At 46.2% G+C, this 27,367-nt stretch overlaps 1 protein-coding gene across 1 annotated transcript in view; it reads left to right on the top strand.

Moving 5' to 3' along the window:
- The window catches only part of RFC1 (replication factor C subunit 1), a 60,570-nt gene that overhangs the window by 29,942 nt on the left and 3,261 nt on the right, over positions 1-27,367 (top strand). The window contains exons 7-23 of the mRNA XM_081958949.1: positions 368-445; positions 1,501-1,567; positions 2,016-2,329; positions 6,455-6,565; positions 7,373-7,552; positions 8,453-8,557; positions 9,527-9,926; positions 10,803-10,912; positions 12,238-12,352; positions 12,611-12,699; positions 13,279-13,416; positions 15,767-15,862; positions 16,123-16,221; positions 18,368-18,522; positions 18,606-18,723; positions 20,716-20,861; positions 22,376-22,589. Coding sequence (XP_081815075.1) covers positions 368-445; positions 1,501-1,567; positions 2,016-2,329; positions 6,455-6,565; positions 7,373-7,552; positions 8,453-8,557; positions 9,527-9,926; positions 10,803-10,912; positions 12,238-12,352; positions 12,611-12,699; positions 13,279-13,416; positions 15,767-15,862; positions 16,123-16,221; positions 18,368-18,522; positions 18,606-18,723; positions 20,716-20,861; positions 22,376-22,589 — 2,535 coding nt within the window. The remainder of the gene's footprint in view (positions 1-367; positions 446-1,500; positions 1,568-2,015; positions 2,330-6,454; positions 6,566-7,372; positions 7,553-8,452; positions 8,558-9,526; positions 9,927-10,802; positions 10,913-12,237; positions 12,353-12,610; positions 12,700-13,278; positions 13,417-15,766; positions 15,863-16,122; positions 16,222-18,367; positions 18,523-18,605; positions 18,724-20,715; positions 20,862-22,375; positions 22,590-27,367) is intronic.

Here is a 27,367-nt window from a genome sequence, read left to right as displayed (position 1 = left end):
CCCAAACTTGGCAACTTTAAGACTTCTGGACTTCAAGTCCCAGAATTCCCCAGCCCAGCTTGGCTGAATGAGGAATTCTGGGAGTTGAAGTCCACAAGTATTGACATTGCCAAGTCTGGAGACTCCTGCTCTAGCCCATTGAATTAAATGAGATTGGGGGGGGGGATTCTTTTCCCAACAGTTTCCCAATGAGCCTCACAAGCCCTCACTACTCAAAGGAGCAAAAGGGACGTGTTTCCCAGAATTCTTTGGGGTATGCCCCCATTATTCCAGAGTAAGGAGACAGGCAGACAGAGCCGGCCTCCTTTTTCTCTCCAGCAGTGGGTTGAAATGGGCAATTTCACAATACATTTTGCACTCTTTGCAGCGGGAAAGACAATTGCACGAAGACGAAGAATTTGCACAAACGTTGGCTATGTTGGATGAAACGCCCAGAAAGAAAAAGGTAAGTGAAAAATTATATATATATATTTTAAATTATGGGACAGTGTCAGCCTCTGCTTTGCTGCTTGCTTTCGGCTGCCATTGAAACGGGGAGGGGGGGAGATAACATGGTATTTGGGAGGGGAAGCTGAAGCACAGGAGTGAATGAAGAAGGGAGTGATTTTCTCACCATCTACTGTGCATGCTGCAGATAGTGGAATTGCCGCCAAGGCCAACCATCCGGCACACCAACCTGATGATGGGTTTTGAAGCTGCAGCCCACATGACACCTGTGGGGTGTGGGGATTGGACTGGGGATTGGGGTTACTTGGGGGAGGTAGTTGGGTCACATTGATATCTATGATTACACGTGCTTTTGCCTCAGATCTTGCTTTGCTAGCTGATTTCTACTCATAACCAATAAAAGTACTCTTAATTCTGAAAAAAACGGAGTTGAGTGGTTTCTTTCTTGGTTACTGATGGAGGCTGCCCTGATAGACAGTATCTGTGTACAGTAGAAACCATTAAAATGGCTTCTATTGTACAGCACAGTGGAGTTGCCATGATAACGGCTTCACAGTACTCCACAAGGGGGCTCCCTCTGGTAAGGGGGAAAATCCAATACTAGAAATTACGTTTGGTCCAGACATTTTTTCCCTATAAATAAATGCTTGGGCAACACTGGCTTATCAGCTAGTTGCTTTATAAAGTAAATGGTTTTCTAATCTTGATTGCTTAACTGATGTTTGATATGCAATGAGTGAAGTTGAAACTTGAGGCTATCTTCTCCTTCCCCTGAATTGCTTCATCCCACCAATTTGTCTGATGAACAAAGAGGCTTGGTGTCTGGCCTGGTCTCCAGACTCCGGATTAAATCCCATTGCTTGCTCTGGATCTGCTTAATACGAGGGAAACCAGTGTCACAAATTGAATGTTGAATGTTTTGTTTGGATGGTTTGGGGGAAATATCAGTTAGCTGGCCTCCTTGTAGAACTGTTCTGAAATTGTTGCCAATAATAACTTCATCCCAGTGATACTAAAGCAAAATCAAGACACAATGTCTGTCTCTTATTGTAGCCTCGAAAAGAAGAATTTCAGCAGTCAAAATCGGGTGAAGCAGAAAAAACTAAGCAGGCTCACAAAGGTAATTGCTTTTTTTTTTTTTTTTAAAGGCTTTGTTAGATTCTGTAAAGGGACGCGGTGGCTCAGTGGATAAGACCCTGAGCTTGTCGATCTGAAAGTTCGGCAGTTCGAATCCCTAGTGCTGCGTAACTGAATGACCTCCCGTTACTTGTCCCAGCTTCTGCCAACCTAGCAGCTCGAAAGCATATAAAAAGTTCAAGTAGAAAAATAAGAACCACCTTTGGTGGGAAGGGAACAGCGTTCCGTGCGCCTTTGGGCATTTAGTCATGCCAGCCACATGACCACGGAAATGTCTTCGGACAGCGCTGGCTCTTCGGCTTTGAAAGGGAGATAAGCACTGCCCCCTAGAGTCAGGAACGACTAGCACATATGTTCGAGGGAAACCTTTACCTTTATCTTAGGTTCTGTGTCACCTTTGCTTATCCTTAAAACTGTCATTCTCTCTGTAGGGAAACCTACCGCTTCTGCCTTAGATTCTCAACCTTATTCCGCCAAGGATCAGCTTCACTCCGAAAGTGTCAGGGTGTCAAGTCTCCACCCAGAATCTTCCACTACGAAGGAGGAGGTGGATTGGGGGAATAAAAGGGGCTCATCCAAGGCTTCCTCCAGGTTAACTCCTCTCAAGCAGCAAGCAGAGGCTGTCAAAATCGAAAATGGGACCTCAAAAGGAGAGAACCTCAGGAAAGGAACTGGGACTCCAGCAGGAAAAAACATTTCACCCAAAACCAAGACACCCACAAAGGTTTCTCCCGAACAATCCAAGGTAGGTCTGAGAAACATCCTGAGGAAAGATTTTTGAATGATTATGAGCTCCTTTGTGCTCGGAGCTTGTGTGGGGTGTGTGTGTGTGGTTTTTTTTGGCAGACGTTTTATGACCCAATTAGATAACCTCATCAGTGTGAGAAAGGAGGGATTTGGTGTTTTTTTTTAATTATATACACTCGCTCCTAGCACTGATGATGCTACCTAGTTTGGTAATGAAATGTTTGCAAGAAAAGCACCCAGCTCGGAGAGCACCAAGGACCCCACAGTTCAAACTTGAGTTACAAATATCGCTATGTCTGTCCATGGAACTGAAAGAAATTGAGCAATAGGTTTAAAAGCTTTTCATAGGTTTTACCACCAGAGAAAGACGACACTGAAGGAAAACCACTGCACTTCCCTTGTATTCATGTCCTAGGTCCGTGATGGCAAGCGTGGCGCAGGTGGCATGCGCAGCCATTTGTTAGGGTACGCGAGGCATTGCCCTGTCAGCTCCAGCATGCACCAGTTGACTTTGGCCTTCAACTTCGGCCGTTATTTTTTCCCTACGGAGGCTTTCCTGAAGCCTCTGAAGGGCGAAAAACAACCCAACCCGCAAACCGGAAGTTCGGGAACAGACTTCTTGAAATTGAAAAGGTATCAGTGGGTATTAATTGAGCGAGCACTGAAGTTTGCGCATTGGGCCTTTTTTCTCCCTCCGGAGGCTTCAGGGAAGCCTCCTGAAGCCTCCAGAGGGCGAAAAATGGTCCTATGGGCAAACCGGAAGTGAGGGCCATGGGGGGGTCGCACACATAGAATTATTGGTGTGGGCATGCCCGTGCACGACCCCCCTATGCTCCCCCCGCTTTTGCACGTGATGGGAAAAAGGTTAGCCATCACTGTTAGATGGACAACTCTATCAGCAATTGTGTTGTAGCCCACTAGTGGAGCTGGCAGCAGATTTGGACAGTGAGGAGGTTGGGGAGGAACCTGGGCCAGTCCTGGAGTCTGGGGAAGGCTCTGATGAGGGCTCTGTGTCGGAGGCAGAGATGGGGCCAGAGCCGTCTTGACAGTTATCGGCTGCCTTCAGAGTCAGACATCAGTGAGGCAGAAGAACAGCTGGAACCTGTTCCCAGGGTGCACATGCGCAGAGTTGCCAGATGAAGGGAACAGCTAAAGAACAGGGGTCGACTTGGGAGTAAGGCACATGCATGGCAGAGACCTGAAAATCAGCTGGCTGGCAGGAGGCATGCGCACATGCGCGGTGGAGCTGAGCTGGGGCAACGGCTCGTGTACCCGCAGAGGGGGCTCTGCCTGCCACAGTTCGCCATCACAGCCATATAAGAACAGTACCTTGATATGGCCCAAGGGCTAATCAATAAATACTCAATATAAGAACGGTAAATGCTCCAATGTGATTTAGTAACTGCTGCAGGTGAAAAAGCACATTCATTCATTCAATCGGACTCTCTTTGTGTAACCCAGGGATGTCCAACCTTGGCAACTTTTAAGACCTGTGGACTTCAACAACCAGGATTCTGGAAGTTATACAATAATGCAATATAAGAGCAGAGTTGGAAGGGACCTTGGAGGTCTTCTAGTCCAACCCCCTGCCTAGGCAAGAAACCCTATACCGTTCCAGACAAATGGCTATCCAACATCTTCTTAAAGACTTCCAGTGTTGGGGCATTCACAACTTCTGGAGGCAACTTCTGTTCCACTGATTAATTGTTCTCACTGTCAGGAAATTTCTCCTCAGTTCTAAGTTACTTCTCTCCTTGATTAGTTTCCACCCATTGCTTCTTGTTCTACCCTCAGGTGCCTTGGAGAATAGTTTGACTCCCTCTTCTTTGTGGCAACCCCTGAGATATTGGAACATTGCTATCATGTCTCCCCCTAATCCTTCTTTTCATTCAACTAGACATACCCAGTTCCTGCAACCGTTCTTCCTATGTTTTAGCCTTGAGCCCCATAATCCTCTTTGTTGCTCTTCTCTGCACTCTTTCTAGACTCTCCACATCCTTTTTACATCACAGTGACCAAAATTGAATGCAGTATTCCAAGTGTGGCCTTACCAAGGCATTATAAAGTGGTATTAACACCTCACATGATTCTATCCCTCTGTTGATGCAGCCTAGAACTGTGTTGGCTTTTTTGGCAGCTGCTGCACACAGCTGGTTCCTATTTAAATGGTTGTCCACTAGGACTCCAAGATCCCTTTCACAGTTACTACTATTGAGCAAGGTACTGCCTATACTGTACCTTTTTCTTGCCTAAAAGTAGAACCTTATTCTTTTCACCATTGAATTTCATTTTATTAGATAGTGCCCAATGTTCAAGTTTGTCAAGATCCTTCTGTATCTTAAGCCTATCTTCTGGAGTGTTGGCTATTCCTGCCAGCTTAGTGTCATCTGCAAATTTGATGAGTTCCCCATTTATTCCCTCATCCAAATCATTGATGAAGATGTTGAAGAGTACTGGGCCTAAAACAGAGCCTTGGGGTACTCCACTGCATACTTCCCTCCATGTAGATGCAATTCCATTGAGGACTACACGTTGAGTGCGGTTGGTCAGCCAGTTACGAATCCATCTGGTGGTGATGCTGTCTAATCCACATTCTACTACTTTTATCTAGTAGTACGTTATGGTCTACCTTATCAAAAGCCTTACTGAAGTCCAAGTAAACTATATCGACGGCATTCCTCTGGTCCACTAATTTTGTCACTTTGTCAAAGAATGCAATAAGATTTTTGACAAACCCATGTTGGCTTTTGGCTATTATTTTGTTTGCTTCTAGGTGTTCGCATATTCGTTGCTTGATTATCTTTTTCAGAATCTTTCCTGGTATTGAGGTCAGGCTGATAGGTCTGTAGTTTCCTGGATCTCCCCCCCCCCCCTTTTTTTTTTTTTTTTTGAAGATGGGAACCACATCAGCTTTTTTCCAGTCCTCTGGTAGTTCCCCGGTGCTCCAGGATCTCTGAAAGATATAATTCAGTGGTTCTGAGATCTCGTCTGCCAGTTCCTTCAGAACCCTGGGGTGTAATCCATCCTGTCCTGGTGATTTGAACTCGTCTAGGGTAGACAGGTGCTCACTTACCATTTTCTTCCCTATTTCAACTTGTGTTCCTAATCTGATTTTTGTGGTTCTCTTTTTGATAGGTTGGACTGTTTTATCCCTTTGTGTAAAGACAGATGCAAAACATGAGTTAAATAGTTCTGCTTTCTCCCTGTTGCTTGTCACCTTCTTGCCACTTTCTCCCAGCAATGGACCAATTGTTTCCTTAACTCTTTTCTTGTTTTAACATGTTGGAAGAAGCTTTTTTTGTTATTTTTTACTTTTGTGGCAAGCCTTTCTTCATTGTGAGCCTTAGCTTTCCTCACTTCATCTTTACAGGCTCGGGCTATTTGCTGATGTTCTGCCTTAGTTATGTCCCCCTCTTTCCACTTTTTATACTTAACTTTTTTGTCTTTCAATTTGTCAGAGAGTACTTTATGCAGTCATGCTGGTTTCTTTTGGGAGTTGTTATTTTTCTTCTTAATTAGCATTGTGCTAGACTGAGCTTTTGTAATCTCATTTTTCAAAATTTCCCAAGCTTCTTGAGTTGCTTTCCCCTTGAGAATTCTCATCCATGACATTCTTCCCAAGCTCTCTTAAGTTTATTGAAATTAGCTCCCTTAAAGTCCAAGACTCTAGTTTGACTTTGTTCTACTACTTGTGTTTGCATAATGTTGAATTCCAATATTGCATGGTCACTTGCCCCCAGGGTTCCTGTGGCTTCAACACCTTCTATCATTTCCTCTCTGTTAGTGAGGATTAAGTCCAATATGGCTGATCCCCTTGTTCCCTTCTCTACTTTTGGGAAACAAAGTTGTCTGCTAGGTTTGTTAGGAACCTGTTGGATCTTCCACTTGGTGCAGAGTTTGTTTCCCAGTTGATGTCAGGGTAGTTAAAATCCCCCACTAGTTGATGTCCACAAGTCTTAACATTACCAAAGATGGACATCCCGGGTGTGAACACTTCGGGGTGGTGGAGTGTTGAATGCAGAAGTTGGAGATTCTCTCCCCAGACCTCCTTTGCCAAGATTGACCCAAGTAGAATTTGAAAAAATATCTCCTACACACTGGATTTTGTTCTTTTCTTTTGAAGTCCGTCAGTCCCGAGGATTCTGCTGAAAAGAAGCGGACCAATTACATGGCCTACAGAAGCTTCCTCAACCGAGAAGGTCCGAAGGCCCTCGGCTCGAAAGAAATACCCCAAGTGAGTCTTTAAAAAAATCGAGGCAAGAAGGCAATTCTTCCTTTGAATAATATTCTCAGATGCCTCTCTAGGCTTTGCAGTTCGTTAACCCCACAATTTAAGCCTTCTGCTCTTCCCTCCCCCGCCCTTCCCCCCCCTTTGGTATTGTTTATTTATTTATTTGCCTCTGGTATTATTATTATTATGAGGGACTCGGTGGCTAAATTGCTGAGCTTGTCGATCAGAAAGGTCGCCAGTTTGAATCCCTAGCGCTGCGTAACAGAGTGAGCTCCCATGACTTGTCCCAGCTTCTGTCAACCTAACCATTCGAAAGCACGTAAAAATACAAGAAAAATAGGGACCACCTTTGGTGGGAAGGTAACAGCGTTCCGTGTGACTTCGGCCTTTAGTCATGCCGGCCACATGACCACGGAGACGTCTTTGGACAGCGCTGGCTCTTTGAGACAGAGATGAGCACCGCCCCCTAGAGTCGGGAATGACTAGCATGCATGTGCGAGAGAAACCTTTACCTTTACCTTATTATTATTATTATTATTATACTTTATTCATTAAACATGAAACTCAGCCAATTGAACATTCAAAAATGCATTACAAATACCATTGACTGGTGCTAATGGTTGATACAGTTTGCTGCCAGCATCCTAGGTATCAACCAAGGACCTTCTTAAGATATAAGATGTTCCGAGTAGCACAGTTTTTTGCAGTTCCGCTGGTATTATTGCAGGAAGCTGTAATTTGTGGATGTATCTTGTAAAAGTCTTGGACTTTACCACCTTTTTATTATTATTGTTGTTGTTGTTATTTTAGGGTGGTGAAAATTGCTTGGAAGGCATGACGTTTGTGATTACCGGAATCTTTGAATCGATTGAACGCGACGAGGCCAAGTCCCTGATTGAGCGCTACGGGGGTAAAGTCACCGGAAACATCAGCAAGAAGACCAATTACCTTGTTAAAGGGCGTGACTGTGGCATGTCCAAGTGTGAAAAGGCAAGTAATCCCTTAAGCCTAGTTAGTGCTCTGTGATCACATCTCCACCTGCTGAGACACTTTAGTAGAACCTGTTTGGCTGCAGAGATGTTTTGCTTGTATAATTAGGAGATCTCCTTCCTTTCTGTAAGAGTTGGAAGGGATCTTGGAGGCCTTCTAGTCCACCCCCCTGCTCAGGCAGGAGACATCATTTCAGACAAACAGCTCTCTGATTTCTTCTTTAAAACCTCCAGTGATGGAGCACCCACAACCTCTGGAGGAAAACCACTGGTTAATAGTTCCACCTTCCACTGGTTAATGGTTCTCACTGTCGGGAAATTCCTCCTTAGTTCTAGGTTGTTCCTCTCCTTGATGAGTTTCTATCCATCACTTCTTCTTCTGCCTTCTGGTGTCTATGGAGATTCTCCATCATCCAGGTCACGCTTGTCCCAAAGGTGCTTTTTCAAGAGGCAACTGGACTTCCTGGCTTTTCTCTGAAGATGTTTCGCTTCTCATCCAAGAAGCTTCTTCCACTCTGATTGGATGGTGGGGAGTGGAAGGATTTATATTCATTGCACACAGCTGGTCATTTGCATTCTTTTAGAAAATCATGAAGGCTGGGCCTAGATAAACCCCCAAATGGCCTCAACGGTCTCTAAATGAATGCAAACTTCCAGCTGTCTGCAAGGAGTATCAATCCTTCCATAACCCACCATCCAGTCAGAGCTGAAGAAGTTTCTTGGTTGAGAAGCGAAACGTCTTCAAAGGAAAGCCCAGTTGCCTCTTGAAAAAGCACCTTTGGGACTGCCTTCTGGTGCTTTGGAGAATAGGTTGACCTCCCCCTATCTGTTTCTCCAAATGTTTTGATGCAGAAGCTACTGTAGAAATATGACTTAGCCTCAATCTGAATTTTGCTGACAGGCATCGGCTCTAGGGACAAAAATTATCGATGAAGATGGCTTGTTCGACCTGATACGAAATACGCCAGGCAGGAGGTCCAAGTATGAAATAGCAGCTGAAACAGAGGTTGGTACCCCTTGGAGTGATTCCCGGCTAGACATTCCTACTTCCAGCAATCCCCACAATTCTGCTAGAGCAGTGATGGCTAACCTTTTCCAGACCAAGTGCCCAAAGCGTACGTGTTTGAGCACAAATGCGTCCATGCCCCTGAACCCGCAAAAAGCAATGCGCCCTGCACCCCACGCATGCATGGCAGGGACCTGAAGACCAGCTGGCCGGCAGTAGGCGCATGCATGCACGGCAGAGCTGAACTGGGTGATGGCTCGCGTGCCCACGGAGAGGGTGCTCCGTGCCACCTCTGGCACAACTCCCAGAATTGAACTGAGAGGGCAAGAGAGAGACATTTCTTTGTCTGGGAGTTGAAGTCCACAGGTCTTCATGTGGCCAAGATTGGCTACCCCTGTGTTAATAGCCTCTCTGGTGTGTCGAGAACAATAACTATCCTCTATAAACTAAACCAGGGGTCGGCAACCTGCAGCTCTGGAGCCGTATGTGGCTCTTTCATCCCTCTGCTGTGGCTCCCTGCCATTAGTCAGTTCCACAATTGATAGCGCTTTCAGTTAAGACCGGTAGAGGAAAAAGGACGCCGGGCTAGGAGGAGACTCTATGGTGGGGGAACCGGACTTCTGGTTGACTCCAGAATGGAACGGGGGGGCTTCCAGTTAGGACCTTTGTGGCTCTTTGAGTGTTTAAGTTCACCGACATCTGAACTAAACCATTATGAACCAGAATAAATCTGGTAGTTGCCAAAAGAAATGAGAAGAATTTCCTTGGCTTGGCATGTATAATATAATTGAGTGAACCCCCTAATCGGCTCCCAAATAATTCTACAATTGGGTTTATTGGACTGCAATAATTGGGTTTATGCCCAGCACTAAAAAGGGCACGTTTGATTTTGGCTTCACCCTATCTATGAGTCCGAGCTGTTGCGTTCCATGGTTTACGAGGTCTTGTTTTCCTTTTCTTTTTTTGAAGGCGAAGAGAACAAAGTCCAAGGTGGAAAAAACGTCCCCGGAAATGAAAGCCCACCAAAGGAAACCGAGCCCTGCGAAGCCGAACTCCGATTCCCGAAAGAAAACCTTCCTTGCGGAAAACACGGAGCCTTTGAAATCCGTCAAACAGGAAGCCGGGGTGGTAAGGAGAGGGCTGGAGTTCCTGGAGGAGGAGGAGGAGAAGAAGAAGCAAGTTCCCAAAGACAAGCAGAGCTCAGCTCGTGAAACGAATAGAAGTGGAGGGGAAGTGTTATTGTGGGTGGACAAATACAAGCCCACCTCCCTCAAAAGCATCATCGGGCAACAAGGCGAGCAGAGCTGCGCTAATAAACTCTTGCGTTGGCTTAAAAACTGGCAGAAGAATTCTTTGGAAGACAAACAGGGTAATGGCATTTTTGGGCACGCTCTTTTTGTAGTAGTCCTCGACATACAACAGTTTGTTTAGCGAACGTTCAAAGTTACAACGGCGCAGAAAAAAGGGACACGGTGGCTCAGTGGCTAAGATGCTGAGTTTGCCAATCGAAAGGGCAGCGGTTTGGCGGTTCCCTAGTGCCACGTAACGGAGTGAGCTCCTGTTACTTGTCCCAGCTTCTGCCAACCTAGCAGTTCGAGAGCATGTAAAAATGCAAGTAGAAAAATAGAAACCACCTTTGGTGGGAAGGGAACAGAGTTCCGTGTGACTTTGGCCTTTAGCCAGCCACATGACCACGGAGACGTCTTTGGACAGCCAAAGACTCTTTGGCTTTGAAACGGAGATGAGCGCCACCCCCTAGAGTCGGGAACGACTAGCACATATGTGCGAGGGGAACCTTTCCCATTATCTTTAAGACATTCATGTTTAATTCCATGGTTAAAATAGCACCAGTAGAAGAAACATCAATCGTTTGAGTCACTGTTTCCAGGTTTGCCGAAAAGTCCTTAAAAATGCCAAGCCCAGATATCCATGCACAGTCTGTTAATAATCTTTGTTTTGGCTTGGTGGCAAACTTGTAACAGGAATGCACAAAAGGAACCCTCTTCACAACTGCAGCATTTTCTCAACTGGGTATCTGGCAACATCTGCCAAGCTCCTTTCTTGCTGTATTTATCAAGCCGATGTCTCTTAAAAGAGCATTGAATGGCATGTTCCCGAGGCCATGGTAATTGTTCCGGAGGCTATGTAATCGGAGTTATTTTATCGGATGAAGGCACTGAGTTACACCTGTCGTCGTCACAGTGTCCCATAACCGGCTAAAACGTTCCTTCCATTTTCTCCGCAGTCAAATCCAGTAAGTTTGGAAGCAAAGACGATGGCGCTAATTCCAAAGCAGCTTTGCTTTCCGGACCCCCGGGAATAGGCAAAACCACAACGGCATCTTTAGTTTGCCAGGTGAGTTGGGTTTTCACACAGGTGGGTTTTTTTGCCAGGGGAAGAGGTGACAGATCTGATCTGCATGAAATGGGGTTTCCTTTTTGGGGGGACGGGGACTGAACAGTGAACAAACATTTGTTAAGAAATGTTTTGCCCCTTTTTCCGAGCTTCCTTGCCACCCTTGTTAAGCGAATCCTTGCATTTGTTAAGTGAGTAACGGGGTTGTTAAGTGAATCTGGCTTTCCCATTGACTTTGCTGGTCAGAAGGTCGCAAAAAGGGATCACATGACCCCGGGGCGCTGCAACCGTCCAATTATGAAGCAGGTGCCAAGCATCTGAAGTTTGATTATGTGACCATGAGGATGCTGCAACGGTCGTAAATTGAAAAACTGTCATAAATCACCTTTTTCAGTGCCGTTGTAACTTTAAACAGTCACTAAATGAACTGTTGTAAGTCAAGGACTACCTGTATAATGTCTCCACCGGCATTCGCACCACGGCTTTTCAACCGTTAAAAGGTTGTCCACCTGATTTCTTGGTTTCCCTCTCCTGTAAGGTTCCAAATTGTCTTGCAAATCTTAACAGAGATTATGGGATTATTTTCGAAATTAGCACCTGGCCCTGGACATCAGATTAAGTGTGCTTGTGGCAACCACGAAACCAAGATGGAAGACTTCAAGTGTTGTTTCAGACTGCCTTGGGTCTCTCCACCGACACAATTAATACTGGTGGCTTAATTTGAAATTGTTTTCCAGAATCAAAATGACTTTAATCTAGTTTTCCATTGCTAACCTGAAATGAGCGATGTGCCAAAGGGGTGGATCCAGGGGTGGGATTCAAATATTTTAGCAACTGGTTCTCTGTCCAGTTGCTGAGTGGGCGTGGCCATGGTGGGCGTGACCTACTTGGCATCCTGCACCACGACGGGGGGGGGGGACATTTTCACCCTCCCAGGCTCCAGAGGTTTATGTCCACCCTCAGGGAGGGCGAAAGTGGCCTCCCCCCAGGCTTTGGAGGCCGGAAGCTCGCCCGTTTCCGGACTTCCAGGATGCCTGTTTTCGCCCTCCCAGAGCTTCCATGCGGGCCCTGCACTTACCTGGCATCCAAAACAGGCCGTGTGGAGACTGGGGAGGGGAGGGTGGGGCCAGCCACTTCTTGCAACTACCAGTTCGGCGAACCAGATGTAAAATTAGAATCCGGTTTGCCTGAAATGGTCCGAACCGGCCGAATCCCACCCCTGGGTGGATCGGACTCTTGTCTGCTTGTAAAAGTTAGCCTGTGGCCAAAGCTGTGATTTAATGTCCTCTCCCAACGCTGTTGCCGTCATTGTTTCCCGAAATCAGGAACTCGGTTTGAGTTACGTGGAGTTGAACGCCAGCGACACTCGCAGCAAGAACAGCCTGAAAGAGGTGGTGGCCGAATCTCTGAATAACACCAGCATCAAAGGATTCTGCTCAGGTATCTTCCTCACTGTCTCCCTGCGGAGTTTTGCTTTTGGTTAAAAGTTGGAAGATCTAAATGGAGGCGGGGAGGTCCCTGTTCAGGATTAAACGGCAGCCAAACGCATAAGACCGCAAACAGTTCCTCGTTGACAGAACTGCTGCTTCAACATGGTAATTCCGCATTAAACCGTAGCAGCAGTTCTACAGCTGCGTCCTCGGTCAGTAATCCGATTTCCACACCATTTCTTCCTGTTTCCCCCTCCTCCATCCTTAGGGGTGTCACCTTCCGTCAGCGCAAAACACGTCCTCATCATGGACGAGGTGGATGGGATGGCTGGCAATGAAGACAGAGGCGGGATACAGGTAAGGAACGCACGAACCCGGCGTGTAAAGGAATGTTTATACTTAACCAAAATATAAATATACATATATCCAGGTTGCTTCAATTTACCTGTTTAAAAAAATCTGGGAATCTTAATTTTGTGACAGAATTTGGATCTGCCAGATCCTATTCAATGCGGACCAGTCTGTTGAGTAGTTACTACAGTAGTTCTGGACGCAGTGGCTTAGTGGCTATGGCGCTGAGATTGTCAATCAGAAAGGTTGGCAGTACAGCGGTTCGAATCCCTACCGCCGCAAAACGGTGGGAGTTCCCGTGATTTGTCCCAGCTTCTGCCAACTTAGCAGTTTGAAAGCACATAAGAAATGCAAGTAGAAAAATAGGAACCACCTTTGGTGGGAAGATAACAGCGTTTCGTGTGCCTTTGGCTTTGAGTCATGCCGGCCACATGACCATAGAGACGTCTTCGGACAGCGGTGACTCTTCGGCTTTGAAACGGAGATGAGCACCGCCCCCTAGAGTGAGGAACGACTAGCACATATGTGCAAGAGGAACCTTTACCTTTACTTCTGAAGTTCATTGTATCCCACCTTTTTTTGCAGGAGCTAATTGACCTTATTAAGCACACAAAAATTCCAATCATTTGCATGTGTAACGATCGGAACCATCCCAAGATCCGTTCTCTGGTCCACTATTGTTTTGACCTTCGTGTTCCGAGGCCGAGGATGGAACAGATCAAGGTAAAGAATCCTTTCCAGAAGCTAGCTTTTGGTCTCTTCTTGTACGTGGGGGGGGGGGGGGGGGGGGGGGGGGGCTATTTTCTTTTAGATGGGGGGGGGTGATTCATTGAGAAGTAGAAGATAATGGCCCCTGGAAGAAAACTCATTCATGATTTTTGGCTACTTTCCCCTCGTCAGTTTGTTGAGTGGGGACCTACATTGTAAAATGTTCTGCTTGGAACGTTGGCTGGTCTGTCATCCTTACAAATATGTTTTTATCTCCAGCTATATTCATTGATTCATTTGTAGGGTTTGCGTTAAGGGTTGGGGCAGGCACATGTTAGCATGCTGAATAGATGCACTGTCTTTGAAAATGAATATAGAAGGTGGTTTATAACGCCTTTAATAAAGCTTGCGGAAATTGTGACTTGAACTAAACGAAGTTGGAGCCTTTTGGATTCGTTCCCCGATGTGCTGTTTTTCTATAGGCACAATCTGAAGTCACATTCTTTTTTTTTTTTTAACAAAATTTTTTTGGTTTTCAAATATATAGGGGAGGGTAAATAGGTATACAAAATTTTTTGGCAGCTTTTATACTGTTGGTAGAGATCCCAGCACGATACTCATATATAACATTGTACAGACAAAATTATAAAAGAAAACAGTAAACCAAATCTTACTCTATATTGTTAGTATTGTGTTCCTATATGTTTCTCTTTGTCATTTTCTAATATATCACTAACTGCTATTGTTCCAAATAATTTTATTTTTGTGATCTGAGCCTTTTCGATATTGCTTCTTCCTCCCTGTCGCTGGAGAGAGCCTCAGTGCCCCCCTCCTTCCCGTCTTGAGTCTTGCTGTCTTGTGTTTTACTGTCTCTTTCACTACTCCCATTCAATTCCTCCTCTGAGAGCAGAAAATTCTTTTTGATGAAGGCCTCCGCCTCCTGAACTGTATTAATTCTGATCCTATTTCCCTCCCAGAAGATTAACATCCCCTCTGGTATCAACCATTTAAACCAGATCCCTTTTTCATACAATTGTTTTGCTAGGGAGGAAAATTTCTTCCTTCTATCTCTTATTTTTTTCGGGATCTGTTTGAGAATGGTGATCTCTTCATCTTTATATTTTAGTGGTCCCTCCCTTTGGGTCGCAAGTACCTCATTCTTTGTGGATCTCCTGACAAACTTAACATGTATCTCCCTTGGAACATTGTGTCTGAAGTCACATTCTTAACCGCAATTTGAAGTTGTCCAATCAAGGAGAAGAAATAAGAATAGAGGTAGTCCTCGACTTACAACCATAGTGGAGCCCAACATTTCTGTGGCCAAGCGAGACAATTGTGAAGTGAATTTTGCCCCATTTTGCACTCTTTCTTGCCAAACTTGTTAACTGAATCGCTGCAGCTGTTAAGTTAGTCACACGACGGTTACTAAGTGAATCTGGCCTCCCCGTGGACTTTTGCCAGAAGGTCGCAAAAGGGGATCCGAAGGACCCCAGGACACTGCAACAGTCATAAATGTGAGCCAAGCATCCGAATGGAAATCACCTGACCATTGTGATGCTGCAACGGTTGTGAGGGTGAAAAATGGTCATGAATCACTTTTTCAGTGCCATTGTAACTTCCGAATGGTCACTAAATGAACTCTTGTAAGTCGAGGACTACCTGTAATAAAAAGTTAGTTGCTAGGGCAGGAAGCGGAACTTGCTCATTATTATTATTATTATTATTATTATTATTATTATTATTATTATTATTATTATTATTATTATTATTATTATTATTTTGCAACTTTTCCCTGAACTCTGCATACACCCTTAGACAGTTGGGGATTTAGACAGATTTCTGTGCGTTCATATTTCTACAGAAATGCATACAGATCTGTTTAATGGAAAAAGAAGACATTGGTTGATATTGCCCAATTCCAACTCTGTAAATGAACAGTTTCCTTTTAATTCCAAGGGACGTGGTGGCTCAGTGGCTAAGACGCTGAGCTTGTCGATCAGAAAGGTTGGTGGTTCAAATCCCTAGCGCCGCGTAACGGGGTGAGCTCCCGTGACTTGTCCCAGCTTCTGCCAACCTAACAGTTCGAAAGCACGTAAAAAATGCAAGTAGAAAAATAGAGACCACCTTTGGTGGGAAGGGAACAGCGTTCCGTGCGCCTTCGGCGTTGAGTCATGCCGGCCACATGACCATGGAGATGTCTTCGGACAGAGCTGGCTCTTTGGCTTTGAAACAGAGATGAGCACCGCCCCCTAGAGTCGGGAATGACCAGCACATATGTGCGAGGGAAACCTTTACTTTTACCTTACATTTAAGTCCTTTACAATTTTTCTCTTATTTGCTCATACAAAACAAATGGCTTTTGCAGGGTGCCATGATGTCCATCGCTTTCAGAGAAGGATTAAAAGTTCCACCACCGGCAATGAACGAACTCATTTTGGCAGCTAATCAGGATATCAGGCAGGTGAGTTACCTGTCAGGACTGACATCTGATATACCAGACGCATTTGATGTGGTGCAATTGGAAGCAGGAGCCACTGCTACAGAAAAGGAGTGGGGGGGGGGGTTGTTGAAAGAAAGGAATTATTTTATAAAACGAGATGGCCAGTGGGTAATAATTGATCTGTAGCATTTGTTTATTAAGAAAGTTGTAATGTGGATTTTTCCTTACTCAACGGGCGTTATGAGGAAGCCTGAAGCTTTGTGCTTTCTTTTTGTCAAAAGGTGCTGCATAATCTTAGCATGTGGTGTGCCAGAGACAAAACCTTGACTTATGACGGTGTCAAAGAAGATGCCAACAAAGCCAAAAAGGATATTAAGCTGGTAAGTGTAATCGAAGGCCCGTGTCCGTGCAACGCACTTCAGGAAGGGTTTTGGAGGCATTTAAAAATCCTTCTAAGTTTGAAATGACTTCTTTAAACCTTCCTAGAAACGTCCCCAAAGCAGTGGTGGGATTCAAATTTTTTTACTAACAGTTCTGTGGGTGTGGCTTGATGGGCGTGGCTTGGCTTGGTGGGCGTGGCAGGGGAAGGATACTGAAAACCCCCAATCCCTCCCAATCAACTGGGACTCAGGAGGCAGAGAATAAATCAGGGGCGGGGCCAGCCGGAGGTGGTATTTACCGGTTCTCCGAACTACTCAAAATTTCCGCTACCGGTTCTCCAGAACTTGTCAGAACCTGCTGAATACCACCTCTGCCCCAAAGCAACACTTGCAGAAGTGTTCCAAGCTCTATTTTAAGTCGCCTTTAACTGGAATAGAACTACGATTTGATCTCAAAGAGGAACTTTGTTGATCTTTTAAGGGCTTTGAATGTGAAACATTTCGCATGACACTACTAAAAACTCAGTGGCACCTAGGTACAGATCACATTAAAAAGAAAGATTTTTCAGGTTTAAGAACCTCACTTTTGCAGAGGAAGAAAGGAAGTCCCTGCTTATTGACGTATTTGGAAATGACACCTGATTGCAATGCAAGTAGGGGGGGGGGGTAATGCAACCCATGATAATGCAGATAATGTGGTTTGCAAATTGGAAGAGACATCGGTTGTTGACCCCATGCTTTGTGGACATAAAAACCAAGTCTTTCCATAGGCACGTAGCAAAAAATATAATTCAGGATTCTCCTAAAGTGACATCATTAAGTTTGTGAGATGGTGAAGTCATCCTTCTCAGAGACCAAAGCCACAAATGAAAATATTGTATAATAACAATAACAACATCATCATACATTTTAAAAAGATACTTGGTTGATACCTAGGACGCTGGCAGCAACCCGTATCAGCCATTGGCACCAGTCAGTGGTATTTGTGACACATCTTTAAATGTTCAGTTGACTGAGTTTCATGTTTAATGAATAAAAGAAATAATAATAATAATGGCAAAAAAAGTCTGTATGGTGGATGTGGCAGTGCCTGGAGACAGCAGAAGAGAATAAACTGGAGAAGATAACAAAATACAAAGACCTACAAATAGAAATAGAACGACTACAGCAAAGGCAAGCAAGGCTAATACCCATAGTAATAGGTGCCTTGGGTGCAAGCAATCCCAAAACAACTGGAGTACCACTTGAAGACCACCATTGGCATTGACAAAGCTGTCTTCAGTGAATTGCAGAAGGCGCCTTTACTTGGAACTGCTTCCATCCTGCGACGATAACTGTAACACCATCAAACATCCAGATTTGCCTATCCCAGGTCCTTGGTAAGGACTTGGACAAAAACGCCAAACCTAGACTGAACATCTGGCTGTGCGATGAAATAATAATAACAACAACCACCACCAGATACCACAGTTGTCGAAAACCGAAATGTACAATTTATGGACATCGCGGTACCAGGATGCCAGAGTCAGAAAAAGAACTGAAAAAAATCACAATACCGTGACCTGGCCATCGAAACTACGCGATGATGGATGAAGCATGTAACAGTGATACCCATTGTCATGGGGGAACTTGGCACCATGTGCAATAATTTTATAAGATACATCAAAAATTGCAGCTTCCTGCAATCACACCAGCAGAACTGCCAAAAACTGTGCTACTCGGAACATCTTATATTTTAAGAAGGTACTTGGTTGATACCTAGAACGCTGGCAGCAACCGCTATCAACCATTAGCACCAGTCACTGGTATTTTTGAATGTTCAGTTGATTGAGTTTCATGTTTAATAATAATGATGATAATACACATTCTAGATAAGGCATATTTTATATATATATTTTATATTTTATATATTTTAAGGTATATTTTTCAGAGCATTGGAGATCTATTCTCCACTACTTCCCAACTTGGGTGATGCAAATTGTAACTGTAGGACATAACACCCCCTTAATATAATGAAGTTCTAACTCACTTGTTGTAAGGGGGTGTTTGATACAAGTGTCAACTCATCCGACCGACGGTTTGCGTGCTTCGGGCGCATCTGACCCACGCTCTTGGCAGTTTCCCTCAATGACTTTCCTTTCTCCAGGGTCCTTTCGATGTGGTGAGGAAGGTTTTCGCCAAGGGAGAAGAGACTTCTCACCTGTCTCTTATAGACAAGTCAGATCTGTTCTTCCACGATTACTCTCTGGGCCCCCTCTTTGTCCAAGAAAACTACATCCACGTCAAGCCCGCCGCTGCTGGGTGAGTTTCGGATCGTCATGTTGACAGGAGTTGTCCGAATTTAAGACCGTCAATAAACATTGGCAGTCTTCTGTCTTTTCCAGGAACAACTTGAAGAAAGAACTCATCCTGCTTAGCAAAACCGCCGACAGCATCTGCGATGGCGATTTAGTTGACCGCCAGATTCGCACACGACAAAACTGGAGCCTTCTGCCCACTCAGGTGACGCTGCTCTTTTGCTCTAGGCGTAGATGGGATTGCAGTTAAAAGTTGTTTCTTGCAAAATAATAATAATGCAGTCATCTTAAAAGCCAGCTCGGATTATTATTTTTTCATTCTTCGTTATTTTTCCCTGCAAAACCCGAGGGATTTACCTGTGTTTTTAAGTAGGAGTTGATAGTGCCTTAATGGCACATTATCAGTTTTATTTTTATCTCACCTTTTTATTTTTATAAATAACTCAAGGTGGCAAATGTACCGAATGCGCGTTCTTTCTCCTGTTTTCTCCACAATAACCCTGTAAAGTGGGTTGGGCTGAGAGACTGACTGATCCAAAGTCATCCAATTGGCTTTTATGCCTGAGGCAGAACTAAAACTAAGTCACCCAGCCAATTTTCATGCCTAAGGCAGGACTAGAACTCGTGATCTCCTGGTTTCTAGCCTGGTGCATTAGCCACTAAATGAGGTGTCGGCAACCTTAAACACTCAAAGAGCCACAAAGGGTCTTAACTGGAAGCCCCACATTCAATTCTGGTGCCGACTTCCCCCACCATAGAGTCTCCTCCTAGTGTGGCCTCCTTTTTTCCTCTGCCGACCGGAAGTAGTTTCCCCACCACCACCACAGAGACTCCTCCTAGCACAGCATCCTTTTCCCCCTTAACAACCATAAGTCTGGTTCCCCCACCATAGAGCCTCCTCCTAGCACAGTGTCCTTTTTCCTCTGCCTAACTGAAAGCCCTAGCAATTGTGGAACCAACCGGCAACAGGGAGCCGCAGCAGAGGGATTGAAGAACCACATGCGGCTCCAGAGCTGCAGGTTGTCGACCCCTGCACTAGACCAGAGTGGCTTGGAAAAGAAAAGTATCAGAAAATGAATACAGAATTTTATTTTTTCCTAGCATAAGCTTTGAAATATTTTATCTAGCATATTTTATTTTATCCAGTTATTTTATGTACCATAAGCTTTGAAATGCACTATATTGCCAAACGTATTCGCTCACCCATCCATATAATCAGAATCAGTTGTGAGCGAATACTTTTGGCAATATAGTGTATAATTTGCAAGAGATGTCAGCTTTTTTAATTGTTTAATTGTTTAATTGTGGTTGGATTGCATACTAACAAACAGTTTGATTTGAGTAGCACATTTTTAGGACCTCAAAGCAGTGCTAATTTATCTAGCTTCAGATTTAGAACTTACTTTCTCGTAAATGTCATGTTTGTTAGAAGAACAATAATTATGTATGGTTTATTTTTTTGGAAGACAATGTATAGGCTTGTATTCTTCATATTCTCTTTTCAAATAACAGAAGGCCGAGGAGAGTAAACACATTTCTAGAGCATTTGAGACCTTTCCTATGGATAAGATGCTATAAATCAGAGCTGCAGGTGAAATTAATACTAGATTTGACAAGTATAAAAATTTACAGATCTGTTGGGTTTCAGAATAATGCTTTTAGAAGAATGTCCCTTTCTATTGATTTTAAATCAAAATTAGCTCAGTGGCTAAGATGCTGAGCTTGCCAATCAGAAAGGTCGGCAGTTGGGCGGTTTGAATCCTTAGCGCCGCGTAACGGAGTGAGCTATCATTATTTGTCCCAGATTCTGTCAACCTCCCAAGTTCAAAAGTATGTAAAAATGCAAGTAGAAAAATAGGAGCCACCTTTGGTGGGAAGGGAACAATGTTTCATGCACCTTCGGCGTTGAGTCATGCCGGCCACATGACCACAGTGACGTCTTCGGACAGCGCTGGCTTTTTGGCTTTGAAACAGAGATGAGCACCGCCTCCTAGAGTCAGGAACGACTAGGTCATATGTGCGAGGGGAATCTTTGCCTTTTTATTAATTTAAATAGAATAATTCTGAATCACTGATGGAGTTATTAAATTCAACTTTAATCTTTTTGCTTAATTGGTCTTGGTCCTTCGCTCTGCCGCCTCAACTGTATTTTAGCAAAAATAGAGAAAGTGCTAAAACCGTTTCCTTCCTTTTTCAGGCGATTTATTCAAGCGTCTTGCCTGGGGAGCTGATGAGAGGCTATTTGCAAGAATTTCCAAGTTTCCCAAGTTGGTTGGGGAAATTTTCATCCACTGGAAAGCACGACCGCATCGTACAGGAGCTTTCCATGCATATGAGTCTCAGGTAATTACGGGCAGTCCTCGACGTACGACTACAGTTGATCCCAAAAATTTTCATTGCTAAGTAAGACAGTTGCTAAGCGAACGTTGCCCCATTGCAAAGGTGTTCCTGGCCAGAGCCGTCACCTGATCCTCAAGCAGGAGCTGGGAGACCAGAACTCTCAGAGTGGTGCCCTTTCCTAGCCCGAGAAGCTCTTCAATCACTTGTGACCGAATCCCTTCATGGCTTCATGCTTGCAGTGGCCTGGACGTGGCACTGTCCCTTAAAACCACGTGGGAACTCAAGTGATCCAGAATGCAGTGGAGAATGATGTGCATGCCTTAGTACTCCCTTGTGCCATCTTTCCTTTCATGCTTGTAGGTGCAATTCAAGGGGCTGTTTCTAACCCATGAAGCCCCACGTAGCCCAGGCCTCTGGTTCTTTGGAAGCCCATCTATCTGTTCTGGCCTAGACTTCCCCAGCAGCACGATGCCAAGTCCTCGTGCCGATAAACCCCTTTTATTTAATTGACAATGAATTCCTCTCCACCAAAGTCTTTCCTCTCCCACAGTCTTTCAAGATAGCTCACAATTACTGACCTTTATCAGGCTTGGAGAGTGGCCAGGCCGAGATCTTTCAGATGCCGCAATACTTGGCAAGAATGCAGGAATGAATAAATTGTCTCCTGTAAACTCCACTCCCCTTTTGCTCCTCTTCTTTTATTCCAGGGGCGTCCAAACTTGGCAACTTTAAGACTTGTGGACTTCAACTCCCAGAATTCCCCAGCCAGCAGAGCTGGCTGGGGAATTCTGGGAGTTGAAATCCACAAGTCTTAAAGTTGCCAAGTTTGGACACCCCTGTTTTATTCCCTCTGGGAGGGCCGTTCACCATCCATCTGTGGCCTTATTCCCAGACAACCCTTGCTCCTCAGCTGCTCCCTTCATCTGGCAATTCTGCGCATGCGCACACCAGGAACAGGCTCCAGCTGTTCTGCCCCACTTATCTCCGACTCCGAAGGTAGCTGAAAATTGTTAGATGGCCCTGGCCCCCTCTCTGCCTCCGACACAGAGCCCTCATCAGAGCCTTCCCCAGACTCCAGGACTGGCCCAGGTTCCTCCCCAACCTCCTCACTGTCTGAATTTGCTGCCAGTTCCACTGGGGGGCCACAACAATTCAATTCCATAGAATTCCTGCATTCTGTGATCCCTTCAATGAAAACATTTCTTCCGTTGGGCACACGGAAGCATGCCTTCTCCGCAATGATCTTCTGAGATTCCCGTAGATCCCACCTTGCTAACATTCCAGAAGGCCTTAAAGACCAGATTGTCCTCCTGGGCCTCATGTTAAGGTGGTTCAGATTAGGCGTGGCTGTGAATTCACCAGATTTACCATCCTTTCTCGTTTTGTAATGGTTGCATTCCTTTTTTTATTTTATCGGGTTTTATTGTACGTCTTTCAAGTTGGGAGTGGAGGGCGCTTACGGCAAGGTCTGGGCCCATTCCAGCTTCTGGCTAAACTATATTCCTCCCTCCCCACAGAACACACACGAGTAAGAGATCTGTAAACCTGGACTATCTGTCCTACCTGCGAGATGCAGTGGTGAGACCATTGGCGTGCCAAGGCTCAGAAGGAGTCCGGGACGCTGTCACCTTCATGGATTCTTACTGCTTGTTGAAGGAAGATGTCGAAAACCTCATGGAGGTCACCAGCTGGGCAGGGAAGCCCAGCGCCTTTTCCAAATTGGATTCCAAGGCACGTGATTGGTTATTCCTGCAGTCAATGCTGACTACTTGAAGGAAGAGCTTTGAGTAATCCACTTCAAAATACGTAGCCAGCTCCCAAGGGATAGTCAATTAAACACACACATAGTTCTTGAAACTCAGGCAATCGTGGCAATTGACATTCGTGGTTAATTGCCACTGACGCAGAAAAAGTGTGATCTTTCTGTCATTTAGAATGTCTTGCATGTTACGTCTCTTAGTCACCAGAATAGTACAAATGTCGGCTTGCAAAAGAGAATGCTGATTCCCCCCCCCCCCCATAAAGAGATCAGAACGACCGTTGACTTACCTGAACGGTCCTCCTATGTGCGCTGTGAGGGGAATCCAAGCATGGGTTAACTTTGTCCATTAGCCTAGAGACTGAGTTATGTAATTGTTGACCATGCCGCCTCTGACTGGGATACTTCAGTTTTGTACGAAGGCTCAGCCGATCCAAGAGAAGCAAATGAATCAGCATACAAGTAGGTAAGTAGACATGTTGCCTGCGTGTGAGTGTGAAATCAATGCCAATGCCGGGACCAGCCAAAGCCGAGGGCAGGTTTGGATTCCCCTCGCAGCACACATAGAAGGACCGTTCAGGTAAGTCAATGGTCGTTCTCCTGTGCGCTGGTTGGGGAATCCAAGCATGGGACATGCCAAAGCAATGAGTTTCAAGGGCTAGACATAGGCTGGTCAGGGGCCGTGGATGATGATACAACCCTCTGTAAGACATATCCAAGGGAAGCCTCCGCCGAGGCATACTTGTCCACTTTATAATGTCGGATGAAGGGCGACAGCGAAGACCAGGTCACCGCCCTACATATGTCCTTCACCAAGGCCTGCGTTGCCCAGGCTGCCATGGTGGCCGCACTCCTATGGCATTTGTATGGGAGGGCAATACACGCCTTCAACCAGCGCCCGATGGTGTTTGAGGACACCTTCTGTCCCATGGATGCCAGCTGGAAAGACACGAAAAGCACCTCCAATCTCCTGAATGACGCCCTGTGTTTTGCATCGCAATGGAGCGCCCTGTGAACTTCGAGGTGGTGCCACCTTCGTTCCTAAGGGTGTGACGGTTGAGGGCAAAAGTCTGGAAGAATAAGTTCTTGTGCCCTGTGAGTTAATTTTTGGCAGGAATGCTGGATCCAATCGTAGGGTGACTGTTTGAATGGAATATACAGAGATCCTCACGTACTAATACTGCTGCCAGTTCTGAGACCCTTCTAGCGGATGTAATCGCTATCAAGAAGACGGTTTTGAGGGTCAACAATCTGAGACATGGTACAAATGGGCTTGAATGGCTCAGCCGTGAGAGCTCTAAGCACTAGGGGTAAATCCCATGTAGGATAACAGTGGACCACTGGCGGTTTAAGGTTAGATGCGCCCTTCAGAAAGGACCGGACCCTCGGATGGTGAGCGAGGGAGCAGCCCTGGCCACCTCCAGTCACAGTCGACAATGCTGCAATTTTCTGATGGCGAGTGCTGGTCGTTAGCCCTTTGTCCATGCCCGATTGTAAGAAGTCTAGTACCTGTGGGATGGATGCCATAATCGGGTCCACAGAGACTGACTGGCACCATCTGCAGAAGGCCTGCCAGGTAGCCTCATAAGTCCGTGTCGTGGATGGACGCTGAGCCGCTTGGATTGTGGCGATGACCTTGTCAGAGAGGTGCTGATGAATCAGGATAGCCCGCTCACGTGCCACACAACTAATTGTAGTACCTGGGGGTTCGGATGGATGAGAGCCCCTTGAGAAAGAGTTATCCGGTTGTCTGGAATCCTCCACGGTCGGGATATTGAAAGATGGATGAGGTCGGCGTACCAAGGGCGTCTGGGCCACATTGGTGTGACCAGGAGAACTTCCGCCTGTTCCGACAAAATCTTCTGGATGACTAGCAGTATGAGTGGGAGAGGCAGGAAGCGTATAGAAGACCAGGGGCTGCGAAGGGCGTCGGTGCCTTTTGCTTCCGGTATGTAAAACCTGGTGAAGAATCTCGACAGGTGTGTATAATAATAATAATAATATAATATATTTATTTCTTAGCCGCACCCTCTCCCGAAGGACTCGGGGCGGCGTACAACGAAACATTCAAAATAAATATGTAAACAAAACAAACATATAACAAAGGTACACTAAAACATACATACATACATAAGGAGGAGATCGATTGATAAAAACAATTAAAATACTGTATTTAAAACCCCTAGAAATTAAATGTAATTAAAATACCCAGTTAAAAACCCGTCAGGAGCGATATGGTTAAATCAAAGTTGAGCCAGGCCAGCTGCTTGGAATAGGTGGGTCTTAAGCTTAATACGGAAGGAGCGGAGGTCAGAGGTATTCCTAATATCCGGGGGGAGGTCATTCCACAGGGCTGGGCCCGCCACAGAGAAGGCTCTACTCCTAGGCGCCGCCCCTCGACACTGTCTGGTGGACGGCACCTGGAGGAGGCCCTTTCTGTGCGAGCGGATTGGTCGCAGGGATGTATGGAGCAGAATACGATCCCGCAAGTAACTAGGTCCTAAGCCATGGAGCGCTTTAAAGATAGTTATCAAAACCTTGAAACGCACCCGATAGACCACAGGAAGCCAGTGCAGCTCGCGCAGGAGCGGTGTCACGTGGGAGTACCTAGTACTCCCCATAATTACCCGCGCGGCTGCGTTCTGGACCAACTGCAGCCTCCGGGTGCATTTCAAGGGAAGCCCCATGTAGAGAGCGTTACAGTAGTCCAAGCGAGACGTCACCAGCGCATGAGTGACTGTGCGCAAGGCATCCCGGTCCAGTAGGGGGCGCAATTGGCGCACCAGGCGAACCTGGCGGAACGCCCCCCTTGCCGGACCCCCAACCCCTCCAGCCGGCGCAGCAGGATACCATGGTCGATGGTATCAAAAGCCGCCGAGAGGTCTAATAGGACCAGGATAGAGGAACAACCTCTATCTCTGGCCCTCCAGAGATCATCCACCAACGCGACCAAGGCCGTCTCCGTGCTGTGACCGGGGCGGAAGCCGGACTGGCGCGGGTCTAGATAATCATTTTCCTCCAGATGTCGTGGGAACTGGTAGGCCACCACACTCTCTACAACCTTCGCCAAGAAGGGAAGGTTGGAGACAGGACGATAATTGGCCAGCTCCAAAGGGTCCAGGGAAGGCTTCTTGAGCAAGGGTCTCACCACCGCCTCTTTCAAGGCGGCCGGGAGAGACCCCTCTCCCAACGAAGCATTCACTAGGCCCAGGAGCCAGTCTCGTGTAACCTCCCAGGATGCCAGTACAAGCCAGGAGGGACACGGGTCCAATAAACATGTGGTGGGTCGCAGTCGTCCACGCAATCTGTCCAAATCCTCGATGGCAACCAAGTCAAACTCCTCCCAGATAGAAGCCTCAAGACTCGCCATGGGCGTCTCCACTGGATCACTGACAGGAACCCAGTCTCTCCGGATTTGAGCGATTTTATCCTGCAGATATTTACCAAATTCCTCTGCCCTGCCCTGTAAAGGGGCCTCCCGCGGCCTCTGAAACAAGAGGGAGTGGGACACCCGAAACAGGGCGGCAGGGCGGTTCTCCGCGGATGCAATGAGAGTGGCACAGTATTGACGTTTGGCCGCTCTCAATGCCACAAGGTACGTCCTTAAATGGGCTCGTACCTGTATTGTGTGGTTGAGCAAAAAGACCCACTTGGGGATGGCCGAAGCGGTGAGACAGTACCTGAAATAGAGTCGGATGGAATTGCCACTCCGTCTGGTCTACTGTGGTCCTGCTCAACCAATCCGCCTGTACATTGGCTGTGCCCGATATGTGATCTGTCCGAAGTGATAGCAGGTGAGTCTATGATATGCCCAGTGGTGAAGACGTTCCGCTTCCAGCATCAAGGCCTGAGACCTGGTGCCTCCCTGGCGGTTGACATGTGCCTTGGAAGCAACATTGTCCGTGAGAACCAACACATGGTCAGCTGTCACCAGGTCTCGAAAGTTGCGAAAGGCTAGGCGGATTGCTCGAAGCTCTAGTCAGTTGATGCTGTTCCGCAACTCCTTGGCGCTCAAGCGACTCTGCGTCACTCGGTCCAAGGCATGGGCACCCCATCCGAATAGACTACAACACAGTCCGGCTCCTTGAAGAGGCACCCTTGGAGGATGTCCACCAGCGGAGCGATCACAACACCTTGGGAGGCAACCAGACCTTGGTTTGTGAGTCGGCTGGTGTGAGCCCTCTGAAACGGGAGCAGAAACCACTGGAGAGGTTGTGCGTGAAACCTCCACCATGGGACAATGTCTATACATGAGATCATCTTCCCCAAGAGTTGGGAGAGGACCGCAAGGGGAAGAGATTGCTGCGTTTGCACCTGGCTCACCAGTGTCTGAAGGCTTTGGCATCTCTCCTGGAAAGTGACACCACGCACCGTTGGGAGTCGATGATGGTCCTGAGAGGGAGGAGGGATGTGGAAAGTTCAAAACAAAGCTGTGATATTGCAAGGCGTCGATTGTAGTCTGCAAATCCCTCCTTGCCTGATCTGGGGAAGATGACAGTATCAAGATGTCGTCTAAATAACAGTTGACCCTTACAAGAATCAACCGAAGGGATGCCGCTATCACCGCCAACAACTTTGTGAAGGTTCGTGGGCCGATGAAAGGCCGAATGGCAGGCCGCAGTATTGAAAATGGCGCCCCGTAAACTAGAATCACAAGAACCTTCGATGTGTCGACACATGGAGGTATGCCTCCTTGATATCTACAGAGGTCAGTAGATCACCCTGTCAAATGCAGGCTAGGATGCTTTTG

This window comes from Natrix helvetica (assembly GCF_964273705.1).
Source record: "Natrix helvetica genome assembly, chromosome: 7".
Classification (NCBI taxonomy): domain Eukaryota; kingdom Metazoa; phylum Chordata; class Lepidosauria; order Squamata; family Natricidae; genus Natrix; species Natrix helvetica.
The sequence above is the reverse complement of the archived record's forward strand: the minus strand, read 5'-3'. Positions and strand labels throughout refer to the sequence as shown.